At 35.6% G+C, this 17,122-nt stretch overlaps 1 protein-coding gene across 1 annotated transcript; it reads right to left on the bottom strand.

Annotated features, from left to right (window-relative positions):
* Positions 1-12,631: 12,631 nt before the first annotated feature.
* Positions 12,632-14,041, bottom strand: LOC111781598 (adenine/guanine permease AZG1-like). The gene is made up of 2 exons (XM_023662283.1): positions 13,188-14,041; positions 12,632-13,100 (listed from the first exon to the last, which is right to left on the bottom strand). Exons 1-2 carry the CDS (start codon positions 13,967-13,969, stop codon positions 12,632-12,634), a joined length of 1,251 nt encoding a protein of 416 aa, XP_023518051.1. The 5' UTR covers positions 13,970-14,041.
* Between the last annotated feature and the right edge of the window lie 3,081 nt (positions 14,042-17,122).

Genomic DNA, 17,122 nt, shown 5'->3' with positions numbered 1-17,122 from the left:
AATAGTTTGATCGATTATAGTTCATTAATCAATAAGGATTGTTTGGACTGAAAAATTTTACAACCTAAACAATCAAGCTAAATCTAAAAAACGTCTCAACCCGACTCAACCCAACCCATAAATACCTCTACAATAAAAGCATCACACCTCAACTTAGACTCGTCTCTATTTTGATGGAGAAAAGTAGATTATTGGAGAGTATGGAGTGTATTTGGGACCCAAAATTGAAAATGAAAGATCAATCATGCCCAAATTTAAATACTATATGATATAATCATTAATTTTTGGAAAAAAAAATGTTACCCACAAATTAATAATTGGAAAAAATGAATTTTCAAATAGATTAATTAATATGAACTTATAAACGTGTCCACAAATAAATTATGGAAGAGATGCATTATTTTAGGGATGTTGAGTGAAGATGATAGTGCATTGAGACACAAGATGCGTACAAGAGGTGTAACATGGATACACATAATTAGGTCTAGACATGCACTCTTCATCTATATGATATGTCCTTATCTCCTTTCTTTGTGGTATCCAAAGTTCATGGAATTTAATATTGTTTGTTGGGGATAAGTGTTACGTTAATTTAATTATTAATTTGCGCATAATTAAATTGGTTATTGCATATATTCTCGATCAAAAGGGTCGAAAGTTTGAAATGTGGACGCGTTTTAAAAAGGGTGTGTAGATCTCTCGCTAGTAGACGCGTTTTAAAAATCTTGAGCGAAAACCAGAAAGAAAAAACTTAAACAGGACAATATCTGCTAGCAGTGAGCTTGAGCTGTTACATTTATGCATCATATGACATTAATTCCATAATGTATCCTAATCATATCATTGTATAACTTGTGTATCATGTCATAACATATATCATAGCATAAACATAACATACGTTAAACGATCATAAAACATGACAAGTGCAGGGACAGAACACATGTCATTCATATAACAAATAAGTCATATAATCAAACCAAAAGTAAACTCACTTACTTGGGTAGCTATGCCGACGTCACTCCCTTGAGCTTAGCTTAAAACTGCTTCTTGAATTCTAATTCTGCTAAGGAGTCCTACCATCATAATTGGAATTCTATTATGAAATTGGCTAACCTCAGACCCATTTGATAGTGTAAAAAATGACTCCCAAAGAATTGAAAATTATAGAAAACGGTTAGAATGTATCCGCCTCGAAAGGGTCCAAAAATTTCAAATTCGAATCTGATCAATCGAGAGGTCGAGCTGGAGCCATAAGAACATGGATTCTTCGATTGACTCCGAATCACTAAAGTTAGATGAAACGAAGTTGAAAAATTAGGTGTATTCACATTTAGCATGTTTACATTCAAAGCTGTAATAATATGGTAACGGTAGCCAATTGAATCTAAGAATCCTCGTAAGCGACTTGATATACAAACTCTTAGTTCAAAAATGCTAAAACTCCTAAATTAATTAAATTCCATTCCAAATAGATTGCAGTTCTTTGGAATTTGACGTAACACCTTATCGAAAAATAAAATTTTTAGATCTAAATAGCAAATATTCTCAAAACATGGAAACATTATAAGGGAAAGTACGATCTGGATAACCTTGCTAATTAAATATGTCAAGGCAAGAACACTGGTTTGAAATTCAAATCATTTCACGAGCAAGATTGATCATGTCATGGTTGAATATCTTATAATAATTTTAGGGTTTAGGGTATGACCGAGATGTTTTAGTTCATATCAAGTCTTTTAATTCCAACCCGACTAAATTTTCATCTATACTTCAGGGTCAAGGTGATGTAGGTTGCCAAACTTACTAGTTATTTATAGGTTAAGTTTACTCGTGAAGAAAACTTAAGAGTTAAGTAATTTGAAAAAGTGAAACACAACTATATTCTTACGTGTAGTTTCTAAGATAAAATCTTATTGTGAGATCTCACGTTGATTAGAGAGAAGAACGAAACATTCTTTATAAAAGTGTGGAAACCTCTTCTTAGAAGGCGCGTTTTAAAAACCTTGAGGAGAAATTTGAAAGGGAAAACCCAAAGAGAACAATACCGGCTAGCGGTGGACTTGAGCTATTACGTCTACTCCTTGCATGTTCTTTTTTTTGTTCTTCGTGTTCTTCATCCAGATCGAGTGTGTGAGTTGTGCAATCTGAACAAATAAGTCGTCTATCTCGTTGGTTTGATTCGAATGTCTACTCGAAAATGAAGTAGGATGGAATAAAAGTATGGTTTGGTCCACAAGATTTTATAGAATAAAGTTCTTAATTTTCTTTTTCATATTCTTTTCATCTTTTTCAAATGTCCCAAACATCTCACCATCGTATCAATTTTTGTTTTTTTTCGTTATAACATAATAATAGTGAGAATTTAATTTTATTTTCTAGTTAAAGGATGACAACAAAAAGAGGAAATTTCGGGCCTAGTCTCTACTACTATCTGAGTATCTGGAGTTACTCGAAGTTCCGAGTGGTACTTTAGCTGCTCAAAGACCTACTTTGGATATAGAGGGGGTAGTTCACCCACTTCTGGTGTCGTAGGTCTTCTGGGCAAAAAAGTTTCATCTCTCGGATGAACTACTTTTTGGTTCTTAGACTTAGATAGCTTGCTCTGCTTAAACAGTGTGTAACCAGTGTTCTGGGTCGAGAGGCTACCTCGTAAAACTCTCTCTGGTGGAGACAACATGATGTGTGCTAACCTACTCTAATCATCTGTGATAGGTATCTGGCGAACCCTACCCACAGAACCTTCCAGTCATCCAAGGTTGGGGGCGCGACCCCTGATACGTGCCAACTCCATTGGTTACCTGTATGGTCAACACTTTCCTACAGGATGGATCCTTTATGCAGGGTAACCACGGACTACCCGCATGATCAACGTCCAACCATAGGACTAATCCACTGTGCATGGTAATCTAATCAACCTTACACCTAGCTCAATAGTACTATACCAGAGTGGAACGGAAAATAGAAGCTACTCACACACTATAATGGCTGCTATCAGCGTAAGAGACTACCTTTGTCATTTTCGAATGTCGTGGAGGTTTATTAGATTCTTAAAAGCATTTAGGCAATTTAAATCTCATCTCTCGTTTCCAAAACATTCGGTGTTAGCTCTTTGACCTAAACCAATCTTTGAGTACACACAGGTCTAAACCTTTGATAGCTCACAAATCTGGGGTACATGGTCTACTAGAAACGTATTGGCATAGGTCAACATGGAAAACCACACTAACTGTAGCACCCTAAATCTTAAATGAGTTCTCACATGCATGCTTTTCAAGGGAGGTATTTTTATCGAACACATATGCACGTAATCCATAATTTAAATTTCAACTTAGTCATATTCTCGGAGTTGAGGAGGTCTATTGGATTCCTAAGGTGGCTAGGAGCTAAACGCAAACTTCTAACCCGGCTGCTCTTTTTTTACTCCTCAAGTCTTTCTTAGTCTAGGAGCACTAGGATTTAGATCCTCTGCCATCACACNTCGAATCTGATCAATCGAGAGGTCGAGCTGGAGCCATAAGAACATGGATTCTTCGATTGACTCCGAATCACTAAAGTTAGATGAAACGAAGTTGAAAAATTAGGTGTATTCACATTTAGCATGTTTACATTCAAAGCTGTAATAATATGGTAACGGTAGCCAATTGAATCTAAGAATCCTCGTAAGCGACTTGATATACAAACTCTTAGTTCAAAAATGCTAAAACTCCTAAATTAATTAAATTCCATTCCAAATAGATTGCAGTTCTTTGGAATTTGACGTAACACCTTATCGAAAAATAAAATTTTTAGATCTAAATAGCAAATATTCTCAAAACATGGAAACATTATAAGGGAAAGTACGATCTGGATAACCTTGCTAATTAAATATGTCAAGGCAAGAACACTGGTTTGAAATTCAAATCATTTCACGAGCAAGATTGATCATGTCATGGTTGAATATCTTATAATAATTTTAGGGTTTAGGGTATGACCGAGATGTTTTAGTTCATATCAAGTCTTTTAATTCCAACCCGACTAAATTTTCATCTATACTTCAGGGTCAAGGTGATGTAGGTTGCCAAACTTACTAGTTATTTATAGGTTAAGTTTACTCGTGAAGAAAACTTAAGAGTTAAGTAATTTGAAAAAGTGAAACACAACTATATTCTTACGTGTAGTTTCTAAGATAAAATCTTATTGTGAGATCTCACGTTGATTAGAGAGAAGAACGAAACATTCTTTATAAAAGTGTGGAAACCTCTTCTTAGAAGGCGCGTTTTAAAAACCTTGAGGAGAAATTTGAAAGGGAAAACCCAAAGAGAACAATACCGGCTAGCGGTGGACTTGAGCTATTACGTCTACTCCTTGCATGTTCTTTTTTTTGTTCTTCGTGTTCTTCATCCAGATCGAGTGTGTGAGTTGTGCAATCTGAACAAATAAGTCGTCTATCTCGTTGGTTTGATTCGAATGTCTACTCGAAAATGAAGTAGGATGGAATAAAAGTATGGTTTGGTCCACAAGATTTTATAGAATAAAGTTCTTAATTTTCTTTTTCATATTCTTTTCATCTTTTTCAAATGTCCCAAACATCTCACCATCGTATCAATTTTTGTTTTTTTTCGTTATAACATAATAATAGTGAGAATTTAATTTTATTTTCTAGTTAAAGGATGACAACAAAAAGAGGAAATTTCGGGCCTAGTCTCTACTACTATCTGAGTATCTGGAGTTACTCGAAGTTCCGAGTGGTACTTTAGCTGCTCAAAGACCTACTTTGGATATAGAGGGGGTAGTTCACCCACTTCTGGTGTCGTAGGTCTTCTGGGCAAAAAAGTTTCATCTCTCGGATGAACTACTTTTTGGTTCTTAGACTTAGATAGCTTGCTCTGCTTAAACAGTGTGTAACCAGTGTTCTGGGTCGAGAGGCTACCTCGTAAAACTCTCTCTGGTGGAGACAACATGATGTGTGCTAACCTACTCTAATCATCTGTGATAGGTATCTGGCGAACCCTACCCACAGAACCTTCCAGTCATCCAAGGTTGGGGGCGCGACCCCTGATACGTGCCAACTCCATTGGTTACCTGTATGGTCAACACTTTCCTACAGGATGGATCCTTTATGCAGGGTAACCACGGACTACCCGCATGATCAACGTCCAACCATAGGACTAATCCACTGTGCATGGTAATCTAATCAACCTTACACCTAGCTCAATAGTACTATACCAGAGTGGAACGGAAAATAGAAGCTACTCACACACTATAATGGCTGCTATCAGCGTAAGAGACTACCTTTGTCATTTTCGAATGTCGTGGAGGTTTATTAGATTCTTAAAAGCATTTAGGCAATTTAAATCTCATCTCTCGTTTCCAAAACATTCGGTGTTAGCTCTTTGACCTAAACCAATCTTTGAATACACACAGGTCTAAACCTTTGATAGCTCACAAATCTGGGGTACATGGTCTACTAGAAACGTATTGGCATAGGTCAAGATGGAAAACCACACTAACTGTAGCACCCTAAATCTTAAATGAGTTCTCACATGCATGCTTTTCAAGGGAGGTATTTTTATCGAACACATATGCACGTAATCCATAATTTAAATTTCAACTTAGTCATATTCTCGGAGTTGAGGAGGTCTATTGGATTCCTAAGGTGGCTAGGAGCTAAACGCAAACTTCTAACCCGGCTGCTCTTTTTTTACTCCTCAAGTCTTTCTTAGTCTAGGAGCACTAGGATTTAGATCCTCTGCCATCACACACGATCCTAAGGTGCTCAGTTTAATTGGAGCATCTTGACCAAGGTCATCATCTAAACCGGGTTAACCTAACCAAAAAAATGACAACCCACAAAATAACTCGAATTTTTAATTTTTTTTTTTNATTGATGACGTTGGTTCATCCAATCCACCGACCAACAAAAAATGGTTTGTTTTATTTAAGATTAAATCTCATTTTCCACTTACATCATATTAAGGTTGTTTAAAAAATATCCATTTTAATATTAACATCTGTTTATTTGATTATTTAACTTTTAAATTTATGAAAATTAAATAAATAAAATTTATAGATCTACTTATAAATATATATATATATTTAGTTTTTTAAATTTTAATTAACTATTTTTAAAAAATTTTGAGTTTATGAAATTTCAAATATCTAATAAAATTTAAAAACTAAAATAATAATTTAACCCAGTACTCAATGATAAAAAAAATTCCGATGATGGTAAAAATTCAATTAACCTAAATTTAGTCTGGAACTTATTCCAAAAGATTTATGGTTTCAACTTGATTCAAATCAACTCAATCCACGAACACCATTAAGATCGGACAAAAAGATATTAACGGGCATGTAATACCATAAAAATAATATATATTTATATAATATTAATATGAAGACGTAAGCTTAAAAATAAATATTATAGAAACAATTGGGATCTGTAAAATATATAATAAATGACAGATTGGTATCGTTTTAATATTAAAAAATGGAAGGAATCGTGTTTGATGAACTTAGAACCTCATAATTTGATATGAAGATATCTAAATATTGGATTGTAATGGCTTAACTCATAATATTTCCCATTTTAAAATTCTCCATGCTTTAAATAATTCATTCAAACTTTATTTTAAAATTTTATAAACTTTTTTCCACAAACATGTAATATATGTAACTTTTAAAGCTCCCCAAAGGGTAAATTCAAATTTTTTATTTCATTTTATTTTTATTTTAATTCCAAAGATTGAGTCTAAAAACAAATGTGTCCTTTCGAGTTGGTCATCGGGTGGATAAAACCACCTTTGAACAATGTAAATTTTATTGTAAAATTTCACGTTAGTTTGGAGAGGGGAACGAAACATTCTTTATAAATGTGTGGAAACCTCTCCCTAGTAGACGTATTTTTAAACCGTGAGGCTGATGGGGATACGTAACAGGCCAAAGGAAACAATATCTGCTAGAGGTGATTTTAGACTGTTACAAATGATATCAAAGCCAATCACTGGGATGTGTGCCACCCCTAAGAAGGGTGATTGTGAGAGCCCACATCGGTTGGAGAGGAGAACGAAACATTCTTTATAAGGTTGTGGAAACGTCTCCCTAGTAGACGCGTTTTAATCCTTAAGGGGAATCCCTTAGAAGAAAAGCCTAAAGAGGACAATATCGGTTAGCGGTGGGCTTAGGCGGTTACAAAGTCTGAATGAAATACACGAGAAATTTAATCAAATTTTTTATCGAAATATTAGTCTTAATTCTTAAAAAAAAAATTGATTCAATTACTTATATTTGAATATAAGTAATTGTATTATTTATTTACACAATGAACATCATAAATAGAATTTATAGTTTTAGAAGTAAATGTCATTTTCCATAATGGTAGAAATATATTTGACTTTAACATATATGAATAATATATTTAGCAATATTAAATGTCTATATTATAGACTATAGTATATTCAATTCATAAAATTTAATATATGATCGACTTTTGTCACCTAATTCAAACCTAATCATGACATTCAGTGGAAGTTGATGTCACACTACTTTAGATTTGTATATTTGTTTATTTTAGGATGTATAAACTATGAACAAAAAATGTAAAATATCTATGAATTTCAACTATTATATAATTTATTTAACGTATTTTTATCCTATATGCTTATCTTAAATAATTGGAGTTAGCGGTTAAAATATCTACTCCGGTATTTGACTTTTTTTTGTTGTAAATAGCAACGGTAAAATTTACCTGATAGGAGATAACGTGACCTATAAAGTAAGAAAAATTTCCACACTTCAATAGTGTTTGTCACACAAGCTTCGATGCTAAGTTAGTATAGAGAATTTTAGTATAGCAAGAGTTCTGGAACCGGGAAGAGATTACATTTTCAAAGTTGAAGAGGTGTATTTATAGAAGAACCCGGTAGAATTTGTTACTGTTCTCCTGAGAATTAGGTTACATATATACCAAATTGGATTGAACTAAGAAGCCACGAGTCTAGGACATGCATGACACGTCCCCTTGAGAGGGGAACCATAGGGTTGCCTGAGGTCAAGGTCGAGGCATTGAATTTGGGCTACGACCCAAATTCTTCGTGGCTACGTTTGGTCCTAGTTGGTTTAATCGAATTTGTCACAGATGTTTTCCTATTAAGGGGACGTAGAATAAATCTAAAACATGATGTTTCCACGTTATCTCCAACCGATGTAGAATTTCACAATTCACTCTCATTCGAGGCCCAACGTCCTCGCTAACACTCGTTTCTCTCTCCAATCATTGTGAGATCTCACAATCCACTACGGCGTTAGGCTTTGATACCATTTGTAATAGCCTAAGCCCACCGCTAGCAAATATGGTCATCTTTCATATTTTTTCTCGAGGATTTTAAAACGAGTATACTAGCAAAAGGTTTCCACACCCTTATAAAGAATGCTTTGTTCTCCTCTCCAACCGACGTGGATCTCACATTAGTTCACTAGTACTGAATGATTAATCTTCGTAAATACATATTATATTGTGTTTATCTTGAATATAAATTATTATTATTATACCAATTTTTAAAAAAGAAGTTTAAACTAACAACGATTAACTCAGATAGAACGAACCGTAAGTACATGACTAATAACAATGGGCTAACCATTAATGGGCTAACCGTAAGTATATTAACACGTCAGCCCAAAACTTAATGGGCTAACCATTCAGAACATGGGCCGGGCCTCCAGTCGTAAAATTTGGGCTGGCCCGTATAGACCGAAATAGCAGACCAACTTTTGTAAATTTACATAGAAACCCTATATTTAGAATTTATTTCTCTATATAACCCTTTTCTTTAAAGTTATTTCATTTTTGCCCTTTGTTGAAGAATAGTACCAACTAAATTTATTTTAATTTTAAAACATATCTATGTTAAAATACAATTATATATTATATATTTATTTTATTTTTATTATTAATTTTTAACTACTCAAAACGAAAATTTTCAAAATATATATTGAAATTAAGTTAATAAATTTTAATTAAATGTTTGAAAATAAATATATAAATAGTTTTTACTGTTATAAACGAAGAGTAAGTAACATAATTATGTCGTAACGAGATGTAGGCCAATATCAAAACCATCAGGTGTCCAAACCAAATTTTGAATCTCTCTCACACACACGTACGTTATCGTTATAGCGAGTCCTGCTCAGGATTTAAATTAGGATTTGGAATCTAGATTTGACATTTGATGATCCCGACATTTCTTGCTTCTTAAGAAAGTGAAGACTATCCCCACATATCAATACGAGTTTTTCTAGCATGCTTTATATTTACTCACATATATCCCGAAAAAAATTCTAAGAGATCACCAACGTAGAATTGTCAAGTAAAGTATGCTTAATCACGAGTCCTACAATTGAGCCACAAGAAGGAAGGTGCATCTTGTTGGCACAGCTAATAACTTTCAATTCTTTTAAACTTTTTTTAGTCATCGTATCATCAGGATCTGTCTCATTTAGATGTGGTCTCGGTTCATTCATATATCTCTCCTTTGCTCTAGTATCGTAATCATTCACTTATTTCATTGGCTACCTTTGGTTGCATTAGCGGTAGGATTTAAACCAAGAAGTCAAGCCAAGCTTCGATGGCAACAAAGAGATTCGAATTAAGCTTGACTTTTGCAACCGAGCCGAGTAGGTCAATGACCTAAAAGTCGTTGGATCTTGATCTTTCTTCTCCCTAACTTGTTTGCTTCCCACAAGTACAAAACATATAATCTCAATTGAAAGGGGACAATATCTCTTTTCACAATATATTAATATTTCATTATAGTCAAAAAGACTATCTTAACCTAACCCAACTTAGTTGCTTCAAATTTCCTAGACCTAAATACATCACCTTTTATCAATGTTTTCCACTAAACCATTACAATCCAATTGGTCTCCTCCAAAATCATGTCTAATCATGTCTAAAACGTCACTGTTTTTTGCCCGATTCATATATTTTGTGTTGAGATGTGTCTATTCCGACTGATTGCATACGTCGTTTGTCTATTGCAGAGTTTTGAAATCATTTATTCTTTTAGTGTTCCTTTGATCGACCAATTTCGGGTAGTGTACTTTCTTCAAGAGGTTCTACTCACTGAATTTCTTCATGGACATCCCATGTAATACCGCTAATCTTTCCAGTAAACGCGTTCTAAAAATTTGGAAGCCCAAAGATACGACTCATTTTGTAATTGTTACAAATTATTTGATCTAAATCATTCAGGTAGAGATATATGAGTTGGGGTATCTTATACAATGAGTTTGTACAGATTGTGACCCGAGTAAGTCATCGAGGACGATGACTAAGTTAAGTGGGGGAGAATGTCACAACCATACTATGAAGAGAGTAGGTTGTGACTCTCACGTTGCGACAATAGAAGTGGCGATCCTCAAGTGGTGCCCATCCGACCACGCAAGGGCCTAGACGAGTGCCATGATGCAATCGAGGAGGACAATACATCATCCAACGCACCACCACACGAAGTGGGCATTGAAAATAAGTTGAGACATAAGCAAGACAGAGACATCATAATAGACATAAAGGGTAAAGATAGACTTGTTGAAGGGTTAGGTAGGGCACTCGGCACTGTACCACGAACTATTTAATTTCTCCTTACAAATCCATTAATTGAGAAAATTAATACTTTATATGATAACCATATATGACTCAATCTTAATTACGTACATATATAACAAATATATCACATATNGTTAGCGGTTAAAATATCTACTCCGATATTTGACTTTTTTTGTTGTAAATAGCAACGGTAAAATTTACCTGATAGGAGATAACGTGACCTATAAAGTAAGAAAAATTTCCACACTTCAATAGTGTTTGTCACACAAGCTTCGATGCTAAGTTAGTATAGAGAATTTTAGTATAGCAAGAGTTCTGGAACCGGGAAGAGATTACATTTTCAAAGTTGAAGAGGTGTATTTATAGAAGAACCCGGTAGAATTTGTTACTGTTCTCCTGAGAATTAGGTTACATATATACCAAATTGGATTGAACTAAGAAGCCACGAGTCTAGGACATGCATGACACGTCCCCTTGAGAGGGGAACCATAGGGTTGCCTGAGGTCAAGGTCGAGGCATTGAATTTGGGCTACGACCCAAATTCTTCGTGGCTACGTTTGGTCCTAGTTGGTTTAATCGAATTTGTCACAGATGTTTTCCTATTAAGGGGACGTAGAATAAATCTAAAACATGATGTTTCCACGTTATCTCCAACCGATGTAGAATTTCACAATTCACTCTCATTCGAGGCCCAACGTCCTCGCTAACACTCGTTTCTCTCTCCAATCATTGTGAGATCTCACAATCCACTACGGCGTTAGGCTTTGATACCATTTGTAATAGTCTAAGCCCACCGCTAGCAAATATGGTCATCTTTCATATTTTTTCTCGAGGATTTTAAAACGAGTATACTAGCAAAAGGTTTCCACACCCTTATAAAGAATGCTTTGTTCTCCTCTCCAACCGACGTGGATCTCACATTAGTTCACTAGTACTGAATGATTAATCTTCGTAAATACATATTATATTGTGTTTATCTTGAATATAAATTATTATTATTATACCAATTTTTAAAAAAGAAGTTTAAACTAACAACGATTAACTCAGATAGAACGAACCGTAAGTACATGACTAATAACAATGGGCTAACCATTAATGGGCTAACCGTAAGTATATTAACACGTCAGCCCAAAACTTAATGGGCTAACCATTCAGAACATGGGCCGGGCCTCCAGTCGTAAAATTTGGGCTGGCCCGTATAGACCGAAATAGCAGACCAACTTTTGTAAATTTACATAGAAACCCTATATTTAGAATTTATTTCTCTATATAACCCTTTTCTTTAAAGTTATTTCATTTTTGCCCTTTGTTGAAGAATAGTACCAACTAAATTTATTTTAATTTTAAAACATATCTATGTTAAAATACAATTATATATTATATATTTATTTTATTTTTATTATTAATTTTTAACTACTCAAAACGAAAATTTTCAAAATATATATTGAAATTAAGTTAATAAATTTTAATTAAATGTTTGAAAATAAATATATAAATAGTTTTTACTGTTATAAACGAAGAGTAAGTAACATAATTATGTCGTAACGAGATGTAGGCCAATATCAAAACCATCAGGTGTCCAAACCAAATTTTGAATCTCTCTCACACACACGTACGTTATCGTTATAGCGAGTCCTGCTCAGGATTTAAATTAGGATTTGGAATCTAGATTTGACATTTGATGATCCCGACATTTCTTGCTTCTTAAGAAAGTGAAGACTATCCCCACATATCAATACGAGTTTTTCTAGCATGCTTTATATTTACTCACATATATCCCGAAAAAAATTCTAAGAGATCACCAACGTAGAATTGTCAAGTAAAGTATGCTTAATCACGAGTCCTACAATTGAGCCACAAGAAGGAAGGTGCATCTTGTTGGCACAGCTAATAACTTTCAATTGTTTTAAACTTTTTTTAGTCATCCTATCATCAGGATCTGTCTCATTTAGATGTGGTCTCGGTTCATTCATATATCTCTCATTTGCTCTAGTATCGTAATCATTCACTTATTTCATTGGCTACCTTTGGTTGCATTAGCGGTAGGATTTAAACCNGCCCCTCGAAGTCGCCGGCGGCGTCGGTGAATCCGGCGAAACGGGCGGCGGAGTACAGAGTTCCGGTGGTGTCGAGAATGTCGACATAAAGGAATGTGAACATCGCTTCCCAGAAATGGGGTTTCCCCAAATCCCGGAAACTCAAAGCTCCGGCGGTGGTTTTAATCCAATGAACGTCGATGACCTTCTTGAAATAATTAAACGCAGAGTCGCCGGCCGTCGTGTCGGGAAATACCGTTACGACGGTGTTACGGAACCACGAAACCGCCGTCACGAAAACGACGCCGTATATCATCGCGCCTTTGATGTTTTTCACCAAACAATACGCAATGATGGCGAATCCCACCACGCCGAGCCAGAACGTGGGGCTTTGCATTCGGTTGTTCAGGCAGAGAATCTGATCGGAAACGGCGCCGTTACGGAGCAAACTGACCGTTCCATTTGGGGCAGTTACGACTGCCNTTCGGTTGTTCAGGCAGAGAATCTGATCGGAAACGGCGCCGTTCCGGAGCAAACTGACCGTTCCATTTGGGGCAGTTACGACTGCAGCTAACGCTGCCCGGGAATTCTTCGGGCAGGCTCCGATGGTGACGAGGGTCGAGGCGTTGTACCCGATTAGCCCAATTCCTTGATTGCTCTGTAATCCGATGAAGGCGAGGAACAGTCCGATTCCGGCGGAGGATGAGATTCTGATGGGTTTTGGGATTAATTTGGCGATTTTGGCTCGTAATCCGACGGCGGAGATTAGAAGGAAGATTAAGCCTTCGATGAAAATGGCGGCTAAAGCGCTTCTGTACGGTAATTGACCCGACCCGTGGAACCCGACGACGGCGAAGGCGAAGTAAGCGTTGGTGCCCATTCCGGGAGCTAAGGCTAAAGGGAGATTTGCGAAAACACCCATTATGAAACTCCCGATGAGCGACGAGGCTCCGGTGGCGATGATTAGATCTTTTCGGGTCGTTTCTAGGCAGGCGGAGTAACCCGGGTTGACGGGTCGGAATTTGCAGGAAATGTCCGGTTGGATGACGTGGTGGGTCGGACCGGTGCAGGCGGAGAGGGGGAGGGTCGGGTCGGAGCAGAGGGGTGTGCAGTCGGCGGCGGAGCACGTGCCGCCGGAGTCGGTGAGGATGCTAGCGTTTACGGCGAGAATGTAGGCCATCGTGAGGAAAGTGGCGGTGCCGGCGCGGAGTTCGGTTGTGAAGGTTGTGCTTCGTTGGGTGAGTTTGAATCGCTTTCCGACGCGGGTGGTGGCGACGAAAGAGTTTAGCCTCATCGGTAGTGATGGTTTGTGTTGAGTCGGTAGTGGTAAATCCGCCGCCGCCGCCGCCATAGGAGGTTGCCGGTTTTGTAGGAAGTTGCGAGGAAGAAGGGAGAGTTGGAGGTTTTTTCTTCCGGCCAATGAAACAGCTATTTATTTCCAACTTTTTTTTTTCTTTTTAGAAAAATCAAGAAATCCACATGTTTTCTACTATCACTCCACTTTTGAGATGATTTATCATCTATAAATTTTTTTAATTTTTAATTTTTAATTTTATAAGAGATGCTTATTTGATTCACCCGTGTAACAGTTGTAAGCTGACCGTTAACAGATATTATTATCTTTTTAAGTTTTTTTTCTCAAGTTTTTACTCGAGGTTTTTAAAACACGGTTTATTAGAGAGAAATTAAAGAATGTTTTCATATCCTCTCTAACCGACGTGATCGAATAGGACAAAGAATCTGGAAATGGGAGAGAAAGTGAGGAGAAACTTTTTCAAGCAAATTGTATTGAAGACGGGATTATATTCGTGTCCTCACTCCCACTTGATCTCGCTCAAATGTGCCCCCTTTTTTTTTTTAGAAATTCTATGGAATATTTATTAGGTTTGGATTTTGTAATAGTTTAAGTCCACAGGTGGCAAATATTGTTTGTTCTAGCCCATTACGTATCGCTCTTCAGGGTTTTTAAAACGCGTCTATAAGAGAGAATTTTCCACACCCGTATAAGAAATGGTCTGTTCTCTCTTCAACCGATGTGGGATCTCACAATCCCCCTTGGAGCCCAACTAGACTCGCGCTATTATAAATGGTATAAGAGTCAGCGAGGACGTTGGTTTCCAAGGAGGGTGGATTGTGAGATCACACATCAATTGGAGAGGGGAACGAAGTATTCCTTATAAGGGTGTGGAAAACTCTCTAGTAGACGCGTTTTAAAAACAATGATATGTAATGAGTCAAAAGAACAATATCTACTAGTCGATGATGGCTTTATATTTTGAATGGAGAATTATTTTGAAAAATGAAAATTGTTCCAAATTCTTTAAAACAAATATTTTTTAAAAAATAATATGTTAAAAAGTGAGAAAAAAAAATCTTATTAAGTTTAATTTATAAAAATAAAAAATAAAAAATAAAAAATAAATAGCTATCAAATATGACCGTGTTTTACGCGTCGAACAAAGAAATTGTGATACGCGAAGGTGTAGTTAAGAATGACTCAAGTATCGAACAAAGGGTGTACTTTGATCGACGAGGAGGCTCTATATTATACTTTTGTTACATTTTAAACTAAATAATATTAATTATAAAATTATAATAACTCATTATTCACCTAATTATATAAACAAAAAAAAATGAANCTTTTTTTTTTTTTTTTTCTTTTTAGAAAAATCAAGAAAACCACATGTTTTCTACTATCACTCCACTTTTGAGATGATTTATGATCTATAAATTTTTAAAATTTAAAATTTTAAATTTTATAAGAGATGTTTATTTGATTCACGGGACGGTAAAACAGTTGTAAGCTCACTGTTAACAGATATTATTATAAGTTTTTTTCTCAAATTTTTCCTCGAGCTTTTTAAACCACGGTTTATTAGAGAGAAATTAAAGAATGTTTTGATATCCTCTCTAACCGACCTGATCAAATAGGACAAAGAATCTGGAAATGGGAGAGAAAGTGAGGAGAAACTTCTTCAAGCAAATTGTATTGAAGACGGGATTATATTCATGTCCTCACTCCCACTTGATCTCGCCCAAATGTGCCCCCTTTTTTTTAGAATTATATGGAATATTATTTAATTCCACCGGTGGCAAATATTGTTTGTTTTGACCCATTACGTATCGCTGTTCAGGGTTTTTAAAACGCGTCTACTAGAGAGAATTTTTCACACTCGTATAAGAAATGGTCTGTTCTCTTTTCAACCGATGTGGGATCTCACAATCCCCCTTGGAGCCCAACTAGACTCGCGCTATTATAAATGGTATAAGAGTCAGCGAGGACGTTGGTTTCCAAGGAGGGTGGATTGTGAGATCACACATCAATTGGAGAGGGGAACGAAGTATTCCTTATAAGGGTGTGGAAAACTCTCTAGTAGACGCGTTTTAAAAACAATGATATGTAATGAGTCAAAAGAACAATATCTACTAGTCGATGATGGCTTTATATTTTGAATGGAGAATTATTTTGAAAAATGAAAATTGTTCCAAATTCTTTAAAACAAATATTTTTTAAAAAATAATATGTTAAAAAGTGAGAAAAAAAATCTTATTAAGTTTAATTTATAAAAATAAAAAATAAAAAATAAAAAATAAATAGCTATCAAATATGACCGTGTTTTACGTGTCGAACAAAGAAATTGTGATACGCGAAGGTGTAGTTAAGAATGACTCAAGTATCGAACAAAGAGTGTACTTTGATCGACGAGGAGACTCTCTATTATACTTTTGTTACATTTTAAACTAAATAATATTAATTATAAAATTATAATAACTCATTATTCACCTAATTATATAAACAAAAAAAAATGAAAATTTGGATAATATTAGAAATCATCGCCTCGATAATCATATGGTATTGTTCACTTCACCAAAATGTCTCGTTACCATTAGAGATGTATTCCTTACTTATAAACTCATAATCAGGACTCTTTCCCAACAATCATTAACTATCCTCTCTCGAACAAAGTACACCATACAGACTTCTCTAAGGCCTATGAAGCCCTCGAATAGCCTCTCCTTAACCGAAACTTAACTCCTTTGGAGCCCTCAAATAAAATACCGCTTTTATTCAATGGTTGAGTCACTTTTGTCGACACAGGTATGACTATAATACTATGTTAGGAATCACGGTTTTCCACAATAATATAATATTGTCGACCTTTGAGAATAAGCTCTCATGATTTTGCTTTTAGTTTTTTTAAAAGGGCTCGTTACTAATGGAGACGTATTACTTACTTATAAATTCATGATCATCTTCTTAATTAGTCAATATAGACTCCCTAATTAAGAGTCGAGGGCTCGTAGCTAGGGCGACCCTGAAATGGCACAGCCGGTAGGGTACATGGTCCTACAATGTACTCCTGGTCAGACTCTTTAATAAATATGGTCTACAGAGAGAGAAAGTGGGGGTGATTGGACACAGGTTGAAGCTATCCCAACTTATTCCGGATTGGCATTGGGACCCATTTTAATATTGCATTTATGAGGATGGTTTTAGTATAAA

The sequence above is a fragment of the Cucurbita pepo genome, chromosome LG19, assembly GCF_002806865.2.
Source record: "Cucurbita pepo subsp. pepo cultivar mu-cu-16 chromosome LG19, ASM280686v2, whole genome shotgun sequence".
Lineage (NCBI taxonomy): Eukaryota > Viridiplantae > Streptophyta > Magnoliopsida > Cucurbitales > Cucurbitaceae > Cucurbita > Cucurbita pepo.
Note: the sequence above shows the minus strand (reverse complement) of the source record. Positions and strands in the feature narration are given on the sequence as shown.